General features: G+C 39.7%; 1 protein-coding gene across 12 annotated transcripts in view; it reads left to right on the top strand.

The window, feature by feature from the left end:
• CDC42BPA (CDC42 binding protein kinase alpha) overlaps nucleotides 1–17,375 on the top strand; it is a 382,935-nt gene that overhangs the window by 226,321 nt on the left and 139,239 nt on the right. For all 12 annotated transcript variants that reach the window (XR_011645344.1, XR_011645345.1, XM_058309378.2 and 9 more), the window contains one exon: nucleotides 14,448–14,581. Coding sequence is in view for 10 of the 12 variants with exons in the window: in XM_058309378.2 (XP_058165361.1) it covers nucleotides 14,448–14,581 (134 nt within the window). In the remaining 2 variants the exon portion in view is untranslated. The remainder of the gene's footprint in view (nucleotides 1–14,447; nucleotides 14,582–17,375) is intronic.

The following is a 17,375-nucleotide window of genomic DNA, read 5'->3' as shown; positions in this document are numbered from 1 at the left end:
TAGATAGGTATTATGATTTTAAGTCTGGTGATGAAGGTTCACTTTTCCTTTTTATGATGTTTCTGGCTATTCAGGACTTCTTACCCTTCCAAATAAATTTAATGATTGTGTTTTCAACTTTTTCTTTAATGCTGGTGGAGTTTTTATTGGGATTGCGTTAAATCTGTATATCAATTTGAGTAGAATTGACATTTTAATGATATTTAGTCTTCCAATTCATGAGCATGGACTGTTCTTCCAGTTATTTAGGCCTTTTTTGATTTCTTTTAACATTGAGTTGCAGTTTTCTGAATGTAAGTGCTTTACAACATTGGTTTATTCCTGACTATTATAGTTTTATCTGTCATATTTTATTTTCACCACTCCTTTGATACTTTTAGTTACTTTTATTGATATAATCTTCATTTCTAGACTCTCTTCTAGGCCTCTCTCTCCTGTCTTTTTTTTTCAGGCTGTAGCACAGTCTTTAGTATTTCCTGAAAAGCTAGTCTCTTACTTACAAACTCTCTCAGTTTCTGTTTATCTGTGAATATTCTAAACTTCCCCTCATTTTTGAAAGACAGTCTTGCTGGGTATAAGATTCTTGACTGGACATTTTTCTCTTAAAGCATCTTAAATATATCAGACCACTGTCTTCTTTCCTCCTTGGTTTCTGGTGAGAAATCAGCACTTAATTGGGTATCCCTTATATGTTATGCTTGCCTCTTCTCTTGCTGCTCTCAGAATTTTCTTTGTCTTTGGCCTTTGACATTCTGATGAGTATGTGTGTCCGAGTTGGTCTATTCAGATTTTTTTGGGTGGAAGTACATTGTGCTTCTTGGACAAGGATATCTGTGTCCTTCAATAGAGTTGGGAAATTTTCTACCAATATCTGTTTATATATTCCTTTTGTCCCTTTGCCCTTTTCTTTCTGGGACACCCATGATACATATGTTTGCACACCTTTTGCTGTCATTTAGTTCCTTGAGACCTTGTTCAATTTTTTCCATTCTTTTCTTCAACTGTTCTTTTATCTTTGTTTGTTTTTTTAAAGATTTATTTATTTATTTCTCTCTGCTCCCACCCCCCCGCCCTGGTTATCTGTTCTCTGTGTCTATTTGCTGCGGTGTCTTCTTTGTCCACTTCTGTTATTGTCAGTGGCACAGGAATCTGTGTTTCTTTTTGTTGCATCATCCTGTGTCAGCTCTCTGTGTGGGTGGTGCCATTCTTAGGTAGGCTGTGCTTTCTTTCATACTGGGCGGCTCTCCTTACAGGGCGCACTCCTTGCGCGTGGGGCTCCCTTATGTGGGGGACACCCCTGCGTGGCACGGCACTCCTTGCATGCATCAAGAGTGCACATGGGCCAGCTCCACACAGGTCAAGGAGGCCTGGGATTTGAACCACGGACCTCCCATGTGGTAGACAGATGCCCTAACCACTGGGCCAAGTCCACTTCCCTTCAACTGTTCTTTTGTATGTTCACTTTCAGAGGCCAGTTATTCAAGCTCACCAATCCTTTCATCTGCCTCCTCAAGTCTGCTATTATATCATTCCAATGTTGTTTTTTAAAAAATTTGTGTATTTATTTTTATCCACCCACCCCCCAGTTGTCTGCTTTCTGTGTCCATCTGTTGTATGTTCTTCTGTGTCCGCTTGTATTCTTGTCAGCGACACCAGGAATCTGTGTCTCTTTTTGTTGTGTCATCTTGCTACATCAGCTCTCTTTGTTTTTGGCACCACTCCTGGGCAGGTTGCACTTTTTTATGTGGGGCAGCTCTCCTTACAGGGTTCATTCCTTGTGCATGGGGCTCCCCTATGCGGGACTCACCCCTGTGTGGCAGGGCACTCCTTGCGCACATCAGCGCTGCGCATGGACCATCTCACCACACAGGTCAGGAGGCCCTGGGCTTGAACCCTGGACCTCCCATGTGGTAGATGGACGCTCTATTAGTTGAGCCAAATCTTCTTCCCCTAATGTTTTTAAAATTTCATTTATTGCACCTTTCTTTTTTTTTTTTTTTTTAAAGATTTATTTATTTATTTAATTTCCCCCCCTCCCCCGGTTGTCTGTTCTTGGTGTCTGTTTGCTGCGTCTTGTTGCTTTGTCCGCTTCTGTTGTCGTCAGCGGCACGGGAAGTGTGGGCGGCGCCATTCCTGGGCAGGCTGCTCTTTCTTTTCATGCTGGGCGGCTCTCCTCACGGGCGCACTCCTTGCGCGTGGGGCTCCCCCACGCGGGGGACACCCTTGCGTGGCACGGCACTCCTTGCGCGCATCAGCGCTGCGCATGGCCAGCTCCACACGGGTCAAGGAGGCCCGGGGTTTGAACCGCGGACCTCCCATATGGTAGACGGACGCCCTAACCACTGGGCCAAAGTCCGTTTCCCTATTGCACCTTTCATTCCCATGAGATCTATTTTTCTATGTGTGCTTTCAGATTCTTCTTCGTGCTCATCCAGTGTCTCCTTAATATCCTTAATCTCTTTAGCCATCTAGCTGAATTTATTAAGGAGATTGGTTTGAACATCTGTGATTAGTTGTCTCAACTCCTTTATACCATCTGGAGGCTTATCTTGTTCCCTTAACTGCGCCATGGCTTCCTGTTTCTTAGTGTGAATTGTAATGTTTTGTTGGTGCCTTTGCATCTGGCTTACTAGAGTATTTATTCTGGGTGCAGTTTTTTCTCTTTAGTTTAGGGCTTCCTGTCCTTTCTCCCTTGCTGGTTGTGCAGTAGGAGCCAAGCATGTAGTTGGCACTGTAAGCTGTGGAAGCTCAAGCTGCCCTCATTGTGCCAGGGACCAGTGAAGCTTCTTCCAACTTTCTCCTTTGCCAGGGGTAGGGACAGAGTCACAGCTTTGTGTAATAATCCAATAATCTACAGGCCTAGACTGTAGATGCCCAGAGAGACTGATGAAGCTTCATGCCCCTTTCTCCCCTGCCTGCAGCGGGGTTTTAGCTGCAGGTATGGGCAGCAATCTATACAGTGTGGGTCCAAGATGACCACACTTGCCCCGGTAGACTTGGGATTTTCAGTCTGTGCCAGCCAGAGTTCCCTGCAGTTACCTGGATAGGCTGGTGCAGGGCCCTCCAGCCTCCTCCCTGCCAGAGGCGGTGCTGAAGCCCAGGCTGGGGCTGCAGGCTGATCTGGGTGAAAGAAACCAGTCCCTACCATCACTGTGATTTTTGGTCTTAGCTTCCTCTCAGGCTGGGGGTGGAGTCAAAATGGTGGCCACCAGTCTCTTTCAAACTTGGGCGGATCCACACCCCAGCTGTTCCCAGGGTGTTCTCTTAGTCAGCATCGTCTCCCAGTCAACAGCCGAAATCGGCAGCCAATCGTCTCTTCCTCCCGCTTTTGGGAAATGGAGCTTCCAATTGCCATCACAGAGCAGCTCCTGGGGTGGCTTGTGCCATCAGAGTAGGACAATCACCAGCCCATGGCTTGGTCAGTAATTTCCCAGAGAGTCTGGCGCAGGGCCCTGCAGCTTCCTCCCTGCTGGAGGTGGCTCTGGGGCCTAGGCTAGAGCTGCCATCTGACCTGGATGGGAAGAAGCCGGTCCCCCCAGCACTGGGATCCTCAGTCCGCCCCGCTTCCCCACATGCCAGGTGCAGAGTTAAGATGGCAGTTCCCAGCCTCTTTCTATTTGGACAGGCTCAAGTTTTAGCTGTTCTCAGGATTATACTGTAGCCCCCTGAATTTACTCATCAGTAGCTGAAATTGGTGCCCAACTGTCTCTTCCTCCCCCGTTTTTGGGAAGTGTAACTTCCAATTCAGCTGCAGAACAGCTCCCGAGGCATCCTGTGCCTCCAGTGGAGGATGGGCACCGGCCTCCAGGGTGTGGAGTGCTCTACTTAGGAGTCTTCTCTGCAGATGGGCAGTCTCCTCCTTCCATTCCTCAAGAATGTGGCAGGATGCTCTTCTGGCATCCTGGAACTTCCACACAGTTGCTTCAGCTAGCTCCAGAGAGCTCTGGGTTTTTACTAACTACCCTGTAGCAAGAGCTCCTTACTCCGCCGCCATCTTGCTGGTTCTCACAATCCTGTTTTTTTTAAAAAAAAAATCTATTCTAGAAACTGATGCAGCCTAAGATTTCTCCTTTTAACCTCATTTAAACCTATAATTCAGGGGTATTAATTTCAGCCATAATGTTGCAGTACTATTTCCACTGTCCATTACCAAATTTTTTCCATCACTCCTAACAAAAGCAATGCCAATTACGCATTATGGAAAGTGGATTTGGCTCAACTGATAGAGCATCTGCCTACCATATTGGAGGTCTGTGGTTCAAACCCAGGGTGTCCTGACCCGTGTGGTATGCTGGTCCATGCACATTGCTGACGGGCATAAAGAGAGTCGTGCCACGTGAGGGTGTCCCCCGCGTAGGGGAGCCCCACACGCAAGGAGTGTGCCCTGCAAGGAGAGCCTCCCTGCTTGAAAAAAAAATGCACAACCTGCCCAGGAGTGGTACTGCACACATGGAGAGCTGATGCAGCAAGATGATGCAACAAAAAAGAGACACAGATTCCTGTTGTTGCTGATAAGAATGCGAGCAGACACAGAAGAACACACAGCGAATGGACACAGATAACGGGCTGGAGAGAGAGGGAAGGGGGGAGAAATAAATAAATAATAAATCTTTAAAAAAATATATTGCACATTAACTCCGCATTCCCTTCCCCATCCCAGCTTCTAGCAACTTGCATTCTCGTTTCTGATTCTGTGGATTTGCCTATTCTTTTTATTCCTATCAGTGAGATCATACAATGTTCTTTTATGTCTGGCTTAACTCAACATGAAGTCTTCAAGTTTTATCCATGTTGTAGCATATATCAGTACCCCATTCTTTTTTATGAATGAATAATATTCCATTGCGTATATACATACCACACTTTGCTTAAGCACTCATCTGTTAATGGACACTTGGGTTGAATCCATCTTTTGGCAATTGTGAATAATGCCACTTTGAACTATTGCTGTGCAAATATCTGTTCAAGTTCCTATTTTCATTTCTTTGGGATATGAACCTAGAAGTAAGATTGCCAGGTCATATGGTAATTATATACTTTCTGAGGAACTGCCAAACTGTTTTCTACTGAGCCTATGCCGTTTTACATTTATGCCATCAGTGAGTAAGTATTCCTTTTTTGGCACATCCTTTTAACACTTGCTATTTTCCAGCTTTCTTAATAGTAGCCAACTAGTGGGTGTGAAATGGTATCTAATTTTGGTTTTGATGTGCATGTCTTATTTCATTAAGTGCTGATGATGTTGAGCATGCTTTCATGTGCTTTTGGCCATTTTTATATCTTCTTTGGAGAAATATCTTAAGTCTTTTGTCCATTTTTAAATTTGGGCTGTTTGTCTTTTTTGTTCAGTTGTAGGTTTTCGATATGTATTCTGGGGTAATGTATATGTGGTTTCTCAGTACTCTCTCCCATTCTGAAGGATGTCTTTTTACTTTCATTATGAAGCCCTTTTATTCAGAAAACTTTTTAATTTGATGGAATCCCATTTGTTTTTCTTCTTTTGTTACTTGTGCTTTGGTGTAAAGTCTAAGAAACAATTGCCTAACTCAAAATCTTGAAGGTACTTCCCTGTGTTTTCTAATGAGAAGTTTATAGTTTGGTTCTTATACTTATGTCTTTTGAGTTGGGTTTTTATATAAGGTGTGAGATAGAGGGTCAACTTAATTCTTTTGCATGTGAATATCCAGTTTTCCAGTTCAATTTGTTAAAAAGACTATTCTTTCCCACTGATTACATTAATTTTGTAATGTTAAACCAGCTCTACATTTCTAGGATAATTCCCATTTGGTCATGGTGCATAGTTCCTTTTATATGTTGAGAATTCAGTTTGGTAGCATTTGTTGAAATTTTTGTGTCCTATTTATAAGACTTAATTGTTAGTAGTTTTCTTTTCTTGTGATGTCTTTGTCTGTTTTTTGTTTTAATTTTTTTTTTAAAGATTTATTTCTCTCCCCTTCCCCCTACCCCAGTTGTCTGTTCTCTGTGTCTATTTGCTGTGTCTTCTTTGTCCACTTCTGTTGTTGTCAGCGGCACGGGAATCTGTGTTTCTTTTTGTTGCGTCATCTTGTTGTGTCAGCTCTCCATGTGTGTGGCACCATTCCTGGGCAGGCTGCACTTTCTTTCACGCTGGGCAGCTCTCCTTGCGGGGCGCACTCCTTGTGTGTGGGGCTCCCTTATGTGGGGGACACCCCTGTGTGGCAGGGTGCTCCTTGCGCGCATCAGCCCTGCACATGGGCCAGCTGCTCACGGGTCAAGGAGGCCTGGGGTTTGAACCGTGGACCTCCCATGTGGTAGACGGACGCCCTAACCACTGGGCCAAGTCCACTGCCCTGTCTCGTTTTGATATCAGGATAACCCTGCTCTGACCTCATCAAGTGAATTGGAACTGTTCTCTCCTATTTTGGGAAGAGTTTGAGAAGGATTGGTATAAATTTAAATTTGATATAATTTACCAGTGAAGCCTTTGGGGCCTGAGGGATTTTCTTTGTGGCCAGCTTTTTGTTGTTGTTCTTTTTTTATTAATTGGTCTCTTGCTATAGTTTTATTTAGATTAGTGTGGTTTTTTTAGTTTCAATAGTTTCTGTTTTAATGGAAATATATCCACTTCACCTGATTTATCTACTTTATTGGTATACAGATATTCATAATCTTTATAATCCTTTTTATTTCTGTGAGGGGTCAATAGGATGCTTTTTTCTTTTCTGATGCTAATTTGAGACTTCTCTCTTATTTTTTTGGTCAGTCTGGCTAAAGTTTTGTCAACTTTGTTGATCTTTTCAAAGAAATGGCTTTTGATTTCATTGATTTCTATTATCTATTTCATTAATTTTCACTTTAATTTTTATTAGTTCCTTCTCTCAACTTGCTTTGGATTAATTTGTTCTTAGTTTTCTAATATTTTGATATAGAAAGGTTATTGGTTGAGATTGTTCTATTTTAACATAGCTACAGCTATAAATTTCCTTCTAAGCACTACTCTAGCTGCACCCATATAATTAAAAAAAAAATTTTAACGAATCAATTTTATTGATACATTATTAATAAAACATAAATCCACCCAAGGAGTAGAACCAGTGGTATTTGGTGTAATCATATATTTGTGCATTCATCACCCCTGTCATTCCCAGAGCACTGTCATTTCAATAATAATAATAAAAAAACTCATCACCTCTCAATCTGTGCCTTGTCTGCCATACTTAGCTACTATTCTTTTTCCTTCTTTCTAGTATATTTGTATTTATATTTTGTAAAAAGTCTTATATATTCGTGTTTTACATGAGGTTTTACTTCCCAAAAAATTTGATATGTTGTGTCTTCATTTTCATGCACCTCAGAGTATTTTCTAATTTCCCTTTTGATTTTTTTCTTTGACCTGATATTTATTTAGGAATGTGGTATTTAATTTCCACAATTTGTTCATTTCCCAAATTTCTTTCCTTTTTTGATTTCTAATTTTATTTCAGTATGGTTGGAGAACAAACTTTTAAAATATATTCCAATTTTTATTTATATTTCACCACCCTTTAACATTAATTTCAATTGAAATGTATTTTTTGAATGTCATTTATAACTCAGTACTCAGATTTTGAAAAAAATTTAATTTAAAAATTTTTATTGAAATATATCATTCATAAACAATAAATGTGTAGTAAAAGTTATAACCTTAAAAAACAAACATGCTTATCAGCATACAGGACTCCCATACATCACCCCACCTCCAACACTTTGCATTGTTGTGAAACATTTGTTACAAACTATGAAAGAATATTTTCAAAATACTACTACTAACTATAACCCATATCTTATATTTCATGTATTTTTCCCCAGTCCAACCAATTATTACACCCTGTATTAGTGATATATATTGTTATAGTTTATGACAGAACGTTCTCATACTTGTTCTGTTAGCTGCAGCCTGTCTTCCACCACAGGATTCACTGTGTTGTACTGTCCCGTGCCTTGTACAAGCTGTTCCAGTGGACACTCAGTGCTCTCGGTTTAATCACAGTTGTGCTGCCATCACCTCAGTCCATTTTAGAACGTTTTCAGTACTCCAAAAGGAAAACTCCCATACCTGTTTATATGCCCCCCATTTTTGTCCCTTAGAATTGATATATCTTCTTGCCACTGCTGCAAAAATATTACTTTTAGCTATTGTCCATAAGTTATATTAGTTATAATTTTCCCATGAATCACCATATTCTTAAGACTTTATAAAAGAATATTCTTAATATTGTATTATTAACCACAGTCTTCATCTACCACCTAGTTCAGTTATACAATCCCTAGATTATTCTCATTTACGTCCACACGCTACCCCTTTCAGCCAAAATCACATTTATAAATTAGCGGTTTGTTATACTTACTATAATATGTTGCCATCAACTCTATTCATTTCCGCACTTTTACATTAAACCTTATTAAAAATCCTACCTACATTAGGCACCAGCTCTCATTCTGTATCCTAGTGACCTGTACTCCAGAGTTTACCTGCCTGAGTTCGCTCATCATATTTAGTCCATCTTAGTGAGACCATACAATATTTGTCCTTTTGTGTCTTGCTTATTTCACTCAAGATAATATCCTCAAGGTTGATCCATGTTGTCATCTGCATCCTGATTTCATTTCTTCTTGTAGCTGAAGAGTATTACATTGTATGTATATATCACATTCTGTTTATCCATTCATCAGTTTATGGATACTCGGGCTGTTTCCATTTTTGAATAATGCTGCTGTGAGCATCGGTGCACTCTAGTCTCTCGGCGTCCTTGCTTTCAGACCTTCTGCATATATTCCTGGTAATGACATTGCTGCATCATATGGCAGTTCTGTATTCAGCTTCTTGAGGTCCCGCCAAGTTGTCTGCCACAGAGATTGTGCCATTCTACATTCCCATGGAAACTTCTTTAATAAAATTCATTTCTAGAAGTGATTGCTAGCCATTGTTACCTAAAGGTGATGCTTTCCCCTGGAGTGCAGTAGCACTTCGGGCTGGCTGCTGCTGTTCCTTGGTCCTTGGCTCTTCTGTCATGTGGCATTGCACGCGGCAGCCTCTCCTTGCTTCTTTCTTTTTTTTCCAGTTCCTTGGCTTTCAGCTCTGGCTCTCTCTCTCTCTCTCTTTTTTTTTTTTTTTGTCTTTATTTTTTTAATTTTACATTAAAAAAATATGAGGTCCCTATATACCCCCCACCCCCCTCACCCCACTCCTCTCCCCATAACAACAACCTTCTCCATCATCATGAGACATTCACTGCATTTGGTGAATACATCTCTGAGCACCTCTGCACCTCATGGTCAGTGGTCCACACCATAGCCCACACTCTCCCCCAGTCCCCCCAGTGGACCATGGAAGGACATACAATGTCCGGTAACTGTCCCTGCAGCACCACCCAGGACAACTCCAACCCCCGAAAATGCCCCCACATCACATGTCTTCCTCCCACTCCCTACCCCCAGTAGCCACCATGGCCACTTTCTCCACACCAATGCCACATTTTCTTCGATTGCTAATCACAATAGTTCATGAATAGAATATCAGTAAGTCCACTCCAATCCATACTCCGTTCTTCCATCCTGTTGACCCTAGAATGGCCGTGTCCACTCCACATCTATATCAAGAGAGGGCTTAGATTCCACATGGATGCTGGATGCAGTTCTCCTGCTTGCAGCTGTAGGCACTCTTGGCTCCCTGGTGTGGTGGTTGACCTTCTTCCCCCCTGTGTTAGCTGAGTGGGGTAAGTCCAATAAACCAGAGTGTAGGGTTGCAAGTCTCTTGAGGCTCAGGGCCTGGCTGTCTGGTCAGTCCAGATATTAAACCCCAGCACCAACCACAGTTCTGGTAAAAGTAACAGGAGAGGCTTGTGGACAAAGATCACATCTGAGTCCAGCTCCATCTGGCTTTCTCTATGCATCTGAATTTCATTCTGTTTATAAAGACTCCAGTAATAGGATTAAGACCTGTCTGATTCAGCTGGGCCAAATCTTAGCTGAAGCAGTCTCATCTAGAGGTCCTGTTTACAGTGGGTTCCCACCCATAGGAATGGATTAAGATTAAACACATGTTTTTCTAAGCCAAGACATGAATTCTAAATAGCATTTTTAAATTGAGTTGAAATTCATATAACCGAAATAAAGTTAAACACATTTTAAAGTATACAGTTCAGAGCTGTTTAGCTCATTCACAGCATTATAAACCATCATTTCTATCTAGTTATAAAACATTTTCATTACCCCAAAGGGAAACCCTATACCCATTAACCAGTCACTGCCCCTCTACTTAGTCCCTAGCAACCACTAACCCACTGTTTGTGTCTATGGATTTACCTATTGTGTGGATGTTTTACATAAATAGTTAATGCAATGTGTGAACTTTTGTATGTGAATTCTTTCATCTACCATCATGTTTACCAGGTTCATCCACCTTATATCAGTATTTAAGTCCTTTTCATGGCCGAGCAATATTCCGCTGTATGAATAGACTACATTTTATGTATCTGTTCCTTTCTCGATGGACATTTGGGTTGTTGCTGCATTTTGACTGTTGGTAATGGTGGTGCTGTGAACATCAATGTACTGTTATTTGATTGAATATCTGTTTTCAGTTCTTTGGGATATATATCTCAAATGGAAATGCTTTGTCATATAGTAGTTTTATTTTTAACTTTCTGAGGAGCTGCCAAACTATTTTTAACAGTAATTGAACCATTTTACATGCCCAGTAGCAATGTGCAAGGATTCCACTTCCTCCTTATCCTTGTCAACATTTGTTATTATCTGTTTTTTATTTTGTTTTTTTAAATTATGGGCATCCTAGTGGATAAGCATTAGTATCTTATTGTGGTTTTGATTTTCCTTTCCTGGATGACTGATGATATTGAGCATCTTTTCATGTGTTTGTTGGCCATTTTCCCTGTCACCTTTTGTAACTACTTTACCAATCTTTCTGTTAATTGTTGTAGTTAACAGACTGTTTACTTTCAATGTAATTATTGATACATTAGGGTTTATGTCTACCATTTTACATATTTTCTATTTGTTCTCTCTGTTTTTCATTTATCTGTTCTTTTTTTTTTTCCTGCTTCCTGTGGTTACTTGAACATTTTTAGAATTCCATTTTGGTTGATCTACGAGAGCTTCGATTATATCTTTTTGTATAGAATTTTTTGTACTAGTCTTTCTAGATATTATGTCATCATTTTACCAGTTAGAGTGAGGTTTACATCCATTTATACTTGCTAGTTATAGTGTATTTATCTTAAATAGTTCTACATATGTTATGGAACACATCAGACAAGGTCATAATATTTGCTTCAACCATAAACAATAACTTAGAAAAATCAAGAGGATAAGAAAAGCCTATTGTATTTACCCATATTTTTGCTTACTGTGGTTTTTCTTTCTTCTTGTTAAAAATAACTTGCCTACCAGATGGCCTCTAGTACCTAGCAAGAAATTCTATGCATAATTTCCATGCAGAAATATTTCTTGAATGATTGGATAAATACTTAGGCACATACTGGAAAAATCTGTTGTATATATTATATAAGAACAAAATAATAGATTCCTTCTTTCTTTATACTTTACTGCTAAACCCATATAGTTAAAACTGAGTGAGTTCAAAGGGATGGGAAGCTACATTCTATCTGTACATGCAGTTCTCAACACATTTTCATCCTTTACTTACTAATAAGTGACCCCTGGGAAGAGTCAGCCTAACTGGGGAAATTGGTTACCTTAAAACTGCCCTTGACTGTGATTTCCTTCCTTTACCTTACCTCTGTAAATTCAGTGCTATAGGACTGCTCTCTCCTCATTATGTTTCAACATTTCCTGGGAGTGGAATAGCAGTGGTGAAACTAACACTAAGGGAAAGGTTAAATTCCTTTTTTTTAGTATTCTTACCTTGCCAATTGTCTTGTCTTGCTCATGTGCTAGTCTCAATGATGTCCTTGGTTCCATTCAGTCTTTCTGATATTCATTCATTCATTGATTCTTAATTAAATCCATCAACATGTATTTATGGAATTGCTACTGTGTACCAAGAGTTACTCTACCTACTGGAGGGATAGTGATAACTTTGAGGATAAAGACTGTGTTGTGTCTCATTTATCATTAGATCTAGGCTATTTTACATAGTTTGACATATGTACATTAGCACTGGGGGTTAAAACAGAGGCTCCCCTAAAGTTCTGCTTGATGAGGAGCCTTGATTTGAACCTGGCTCTGAAGAAAAAAGTATCCAAACAGCTTTGATCTAATGTTTCTCTAGGTACTTAAGTCTGTGTGTAAAAAAATTCCCACTATTAACTTACTTTTGATGCCAGGGATATTTAATATTAATTTATTAAATTTTAGTTAATCATAGTTAAAATTGCTCATTTTGTTTTGTTACATAGAAGCTTCTCTGAACTAGTAACCTGAAACATTATTTAATAACATTACATATTAAGTTGGGGAGGCCTCTGCCAGGATTCCTGGGCTCTGGCCTCTGGGACTCCTATAGCACTTTTGCCCAGGCAGTTTCAAATCCCTGCACCTGTTTCTTCAGAAAACTGGATGGACTGGTCTGGTTCAGTTTTCAAATATTTACTGTTCTCCATTTTCTGATACCCTCTTTTTTTCTTAATTCCAAGTTGCTATCACCCATGACTAATATCACCCATATTAGTCAGCTAAAGGGGTGCTGATGTAAAATACCAGAAATCGGTCGGTTTTTATAAAGGGTATTTATTTGGGGTAGGAGCTTACAGTTACCAGGCCATAAAGCATAGGTTACTTCCCTCACCAAAGTCTGTTGCCACGTGTTGGAGCAAGATGGCTGCCGATGTCTGTGAGGGTCCAGGCTTCCTGGGCTCCTCCCTTCCAGGGTCTTCTCTCTGGGTTCAGGTGTCCTCTCTTCCTGGGGCTTCAGCTTAAGGCTTCAGCATCAAACTCTAACATCAAAAAACACTCAACTCTGTCCTTTGCCATGCCTTATATCTGTGAGTCCCCACCCTTTGGCACAAGACATTTACATGATTACTTAATCACGGAAACCTTTGAATCCAATATAATCTAATATACCCAGAGGAAAATATATTCTTACAAATGTAATCCAGTGATTTCTTTTTGGAATTCATCAGTGTTATCAACGTGCTGGAGTTTCTCTTCAGTGACCAGGCACATTTATGATCCTTGTCTCGGTTTCAGTGAGAGATTTTATTTAGCTCTCTGTCCTACTTAGCCTCTTCACTCATGTGTTGGGTGTTCAGGCACTTTCACCTCTTCCTTCATTTCTTGCTCCCTTTGCTTCACCGTGCAGCTTCTTGGGCAATCACTTGCAGGTTTTTCCTGAAGATAACTGTTTTTCAGTTGCAGCATCTCTTAGTTTCTTCTGAAGCTGTTCTCCATCCATGTAAGATGCTTTCGAGGTCTTTTGTGCCTCAGTTTCGTGGGGTTGGAGGGATTCTGCTACCTTGTGGAGCTCCCAAGTCTGTTCTTGAATGTGCGCTCTCATCCCCAGAGGTGAAAGTTAAGGGACCTGCTTTTCTGGCTTTTTTGTTGTTGTTTTTTCTGGAAGGTCTACTGAATCCTCTCACGGAGAGCTCTTCATGCTTACCAAATGCTGCCAGTCACGGTCTGCAGTGTCAGAGGTCCAGCCTCCACCACAGGAGGCTGGGGTGTCATCAGGGCATCTTCTCACGGACTTTAGGGTGTTCTTCAGCGCAGGCAGATGTCCTTCTCGCTAGCTCTTTGCCTCCGCACAGCACGTCCTCGCTTCACTGTTATGGAAGGACAGCCATGGCAGCACCTCCCAGGACCTCCCAGGGAAACCCAGAGAGCCCTGGGCGTGGTCTCAGGCTTTCAGCCGTCACCACTAGAGGACGGGAGCTGCTCCAGGAGCACCTGGTGCCACGCTTTGGTGGCCATCAGCAGGCCCTCTGTGGCTCCAGAGGCCACCGCAGTCCTGCCTCTGGGTGCCAGCGTCCTGTTAGCCATAACAACTGCGGAATCCTGTGGCGGGTTCTATCTCCAGTGAAAACAGGTGCCTGGCAAGCGGGACGCACTGTCCATTGAGCAGGACGTCTTACCTAGTTGGACTTTGGTGACACAGGGGGCTTCCCAGCAGTAGGAAAACTCCTTTGGCTTGGTTAGTTGGTTGGGTTCTTCTTTGTTTTAAGTTTTAGCCGGTTCTGACAGTGCTGCTTTTGAAAGTATCATCTGTTTTCCTAATAAATGTATAAGGAATTTTTGTACATAAAGCATCTTCACATTGGAATAAGCCATTCATCATCTTCACAGTGTACTAATAGGCATTTCATTCGGTTTGAGTCATAATGGAATGTGGTATCAGTAAGCCTAAACCAAATTCAAAATACTTCTCTTTTTAAAGTTGTTTTAAACCATTCTTTGGTTTCAAAGATCTGATTTTATACAGATAATAAAAGAAACATTGTTTTTTTTTTTAGAATCAAGTCATTTGGAACAGCAACTTGAAGAAGCTAATTCTATGAGGCAAGAACTAGATGATGCTTTTAGACAAATCAAAGCTTATGAGAAACAAATCAAAACGTTACAACAAGAAAGGGAAGATCTAAATAAGGTAAAAATGTGTATTTAGATTAATACCTTTTCTGAATTCTTTATTGTTTAATTAGAGTACTTAACATATTCATAATGAATTATAATAATTTATAGTAAATTTTATTTATCAACATTTGTAAAAATATTATGAAGAAATAAGGACATATTACATTCTGTTTCACACTTAGGGAAAATTTCAAAACGAACACAGGCATATTTTCTTTGTAACTTACTGACATGAACATTCTTAAAAGATTATAATCTAAAATTTCTTTACAGATTTCTTTTTTTAATGACAATTTATCTTTCAAAACAGCATGGACAAAAAACTAAAGTCATTTTCATTAGAACTTAATTATAATACTTAAGCAGTATTATAATTATCAACAAAGTTCATTAATAGCTAAGCTCTGTAACACAGTCCAAAGTCATATCGCATTTAGGCACTAGAGAAAAATGCTTTACTTGAACAACATGCTGTATATTCTATGGCTTTCATAAACAAACAAACAAATGTTGGACTAATACTAACCAACCTGCAAAGAAGAAATCAATGATATAAATTGTATTCACTGGTGTAAGTAGAATATATTAACATTAATATTAATAATATACAATGAAGTCCTTTAAGGGACGATTAATGTATCTTGTTACCAGTAAAGAAATGGAAGGAATTAAAGTTAAAACAGGTAACTGTTTTTTAAAATAAAATGTTACTTAAGTGTATCATTCATAAATGAACATACATAAATGATAAGTGTATAGTAAAAATTGTGAATTCACAAAGCAAACATAAAAATCTTCTATACATCTCCCTTCCACCAACACCTTGCATTGTGGTGAAACATTTGTTACAAACTGTGGAAGACCATCATTAAAATATTACTCGTAACTAGAGCTCATATCTTACATTTGATGTTTTTTTTTTCCCAACCCACCCATTTATTAACAGTTGTCATATTCTGTTAAGCACAGCCAATCTTCCACCACTGGATTCCTTGTGTTACACAGTCCCATGTTTTGTATAGTCATTCAAAGTGTACACTCAGTGGTTGTCATTTTCATCAGAGAGTTGTGCTGTCATTGCCTCAGTCAATTTGGAATGTTTTTATTAGTCCAAAAGGAAAAATCGCGTACCACCTTATACCCCCTATTATTGTCCTTTAGAATTGATACATCTTCTATGCCAATGCTACAAGTGTTACAATATTACTGTTAACTAAGTTACATTAGTGGTAATTTTCCTGTATATCACCATATTCTTAGCACTTAAAACAGGTAATCTTTTGCTGCTGATGCTAATCAAAATGGCTAGCAGAGGGAAGCAGACTTAGCCCAATGGATAGGGTGTCCGCTTACCACATGGGAAGTCCGTGGATCAAACCCTGGGCCTCCTTGACCCGTGTGGAGCTGGCCCAGTTGCATTGCTGATGCACACAAGGAGCACTGTGCCACGCAGGGGTGTCCCCCGTGTAGGGGAGCCCCACGCACAAGGAGTGCACCCCATAAGGAGAGCCGCCCAGCGCGAAAGAAAGTGCAGCCTGCCCAGGAATGGCGCCGCACACATGGAGAGCTGACGCAACACAAGACAACTGGGGGCGGGGGGAGGGGAGAGAAATAAAATAAAAAATAAATCTTTAAAAAATAAATATATTTAAAATATGGCTCGCAGAGAAAGCTGTAAAGATTAAATTAGTTTATTTTTACTCTTTTCTTAATGAAATTTCAGGCAGTGTTCTGTATAGATCCATTTAAGTTTTGGGCCAGTTTAATGCTTGTTTTTTATATAACATGTTCTATTTGCTTTTATAATATGTAGAAATATCAGTGGTTACTATTTTGTTTTTAATGGTAGAGTTACTACAAAAGTTAATTACCGTAATTGAATGAGGATATGATGTCTACTTTTAAAGTAACAGGTATTTTCCAATTTTAATAAGTTTTAATATTAAAAATCCTTTAATATATTTTGAGAACGGTAGTACTGAAAAGTAATAGATTATACCAATCAAGAAAATTAAGTGATTTGCTTAATATCCTATGGGCAATAGGTATTCTTTAGAGATTTTTTCATTTGGTGCATATGAAGGAATAAATGTAACATTATACAAGTTTTGAAGCATAGTAATAAATGAACACCTCTGAACCTACCAATTGCCTTAAGAAGTAGAACACTTGTTTTGTAGTATCACCCTAGTAGTCATTTCCTATCCCTTTCTCCTCATTTTCCTGCCAGTGGTAACTCCTTTCCTGAATTTTATGTTAATCATTCCCTTACTTAAAAAACAAAAAAATTTCCACATGAGTGTATCACAGAGCAACATATTACTTAGTTTTGTGCATTTTGACCTTTGTATGAATAATAGCATGATATATGTGGTCTTTTGCAATTTTCTTTTATTGCTCAGCCTTATATTTCTAAGAGTCATCCATGTAACTGTAGATAATTCATAATTCATTTTATTCTACCCCCCTAGGATGTCTCCCTCATCTGTTTGCAAGTTGTTGTGTTTTTTTTCTCATTTTCTGCTCATCTGGTCTTTGTTGTTGTTGTTTTTAAGAGGCATCGGGAACTGAACCTGGAACATCCCTTGTGGGAGGCAGGTGCTCATCTGCTCCCTAATTCATTTTAATTGCTGTAGAATTTACCATTATGTGACCATCCCACAGTTCATTTATTCGTTGTTTTTTTTTACAGTCCTTTAGGTTGTTGTTGTTTATAGTTCCTGTAAGGATGCAGCTCTGAATATTCTTGTACATGTATCCTGATACACACTTGTAGTCATGCTTAGGAACAGATTAATCGAGCCATA

This window comes from Dasypus novemcinctus, chromosome 13 (genome assembly GCF_030445035.2).
Source record: "Dasypus novemcinctus isolate mDasNov1 chromosome 13, mDasNov1.1.hap2, whole genome shotgun sequence".
Taxonomy (NCBI): Eukaryota; Metazoa; Chordata; class Mammalia; order Cingulata; family Dasypodidae; genus Dasypus; species Dasypus novemcinctus.
The sequence above is the reverse complement of the archived record's forward strand: the minus strand, read 5'-3'. Positions and strand labels throughout refer to the sequence as shown.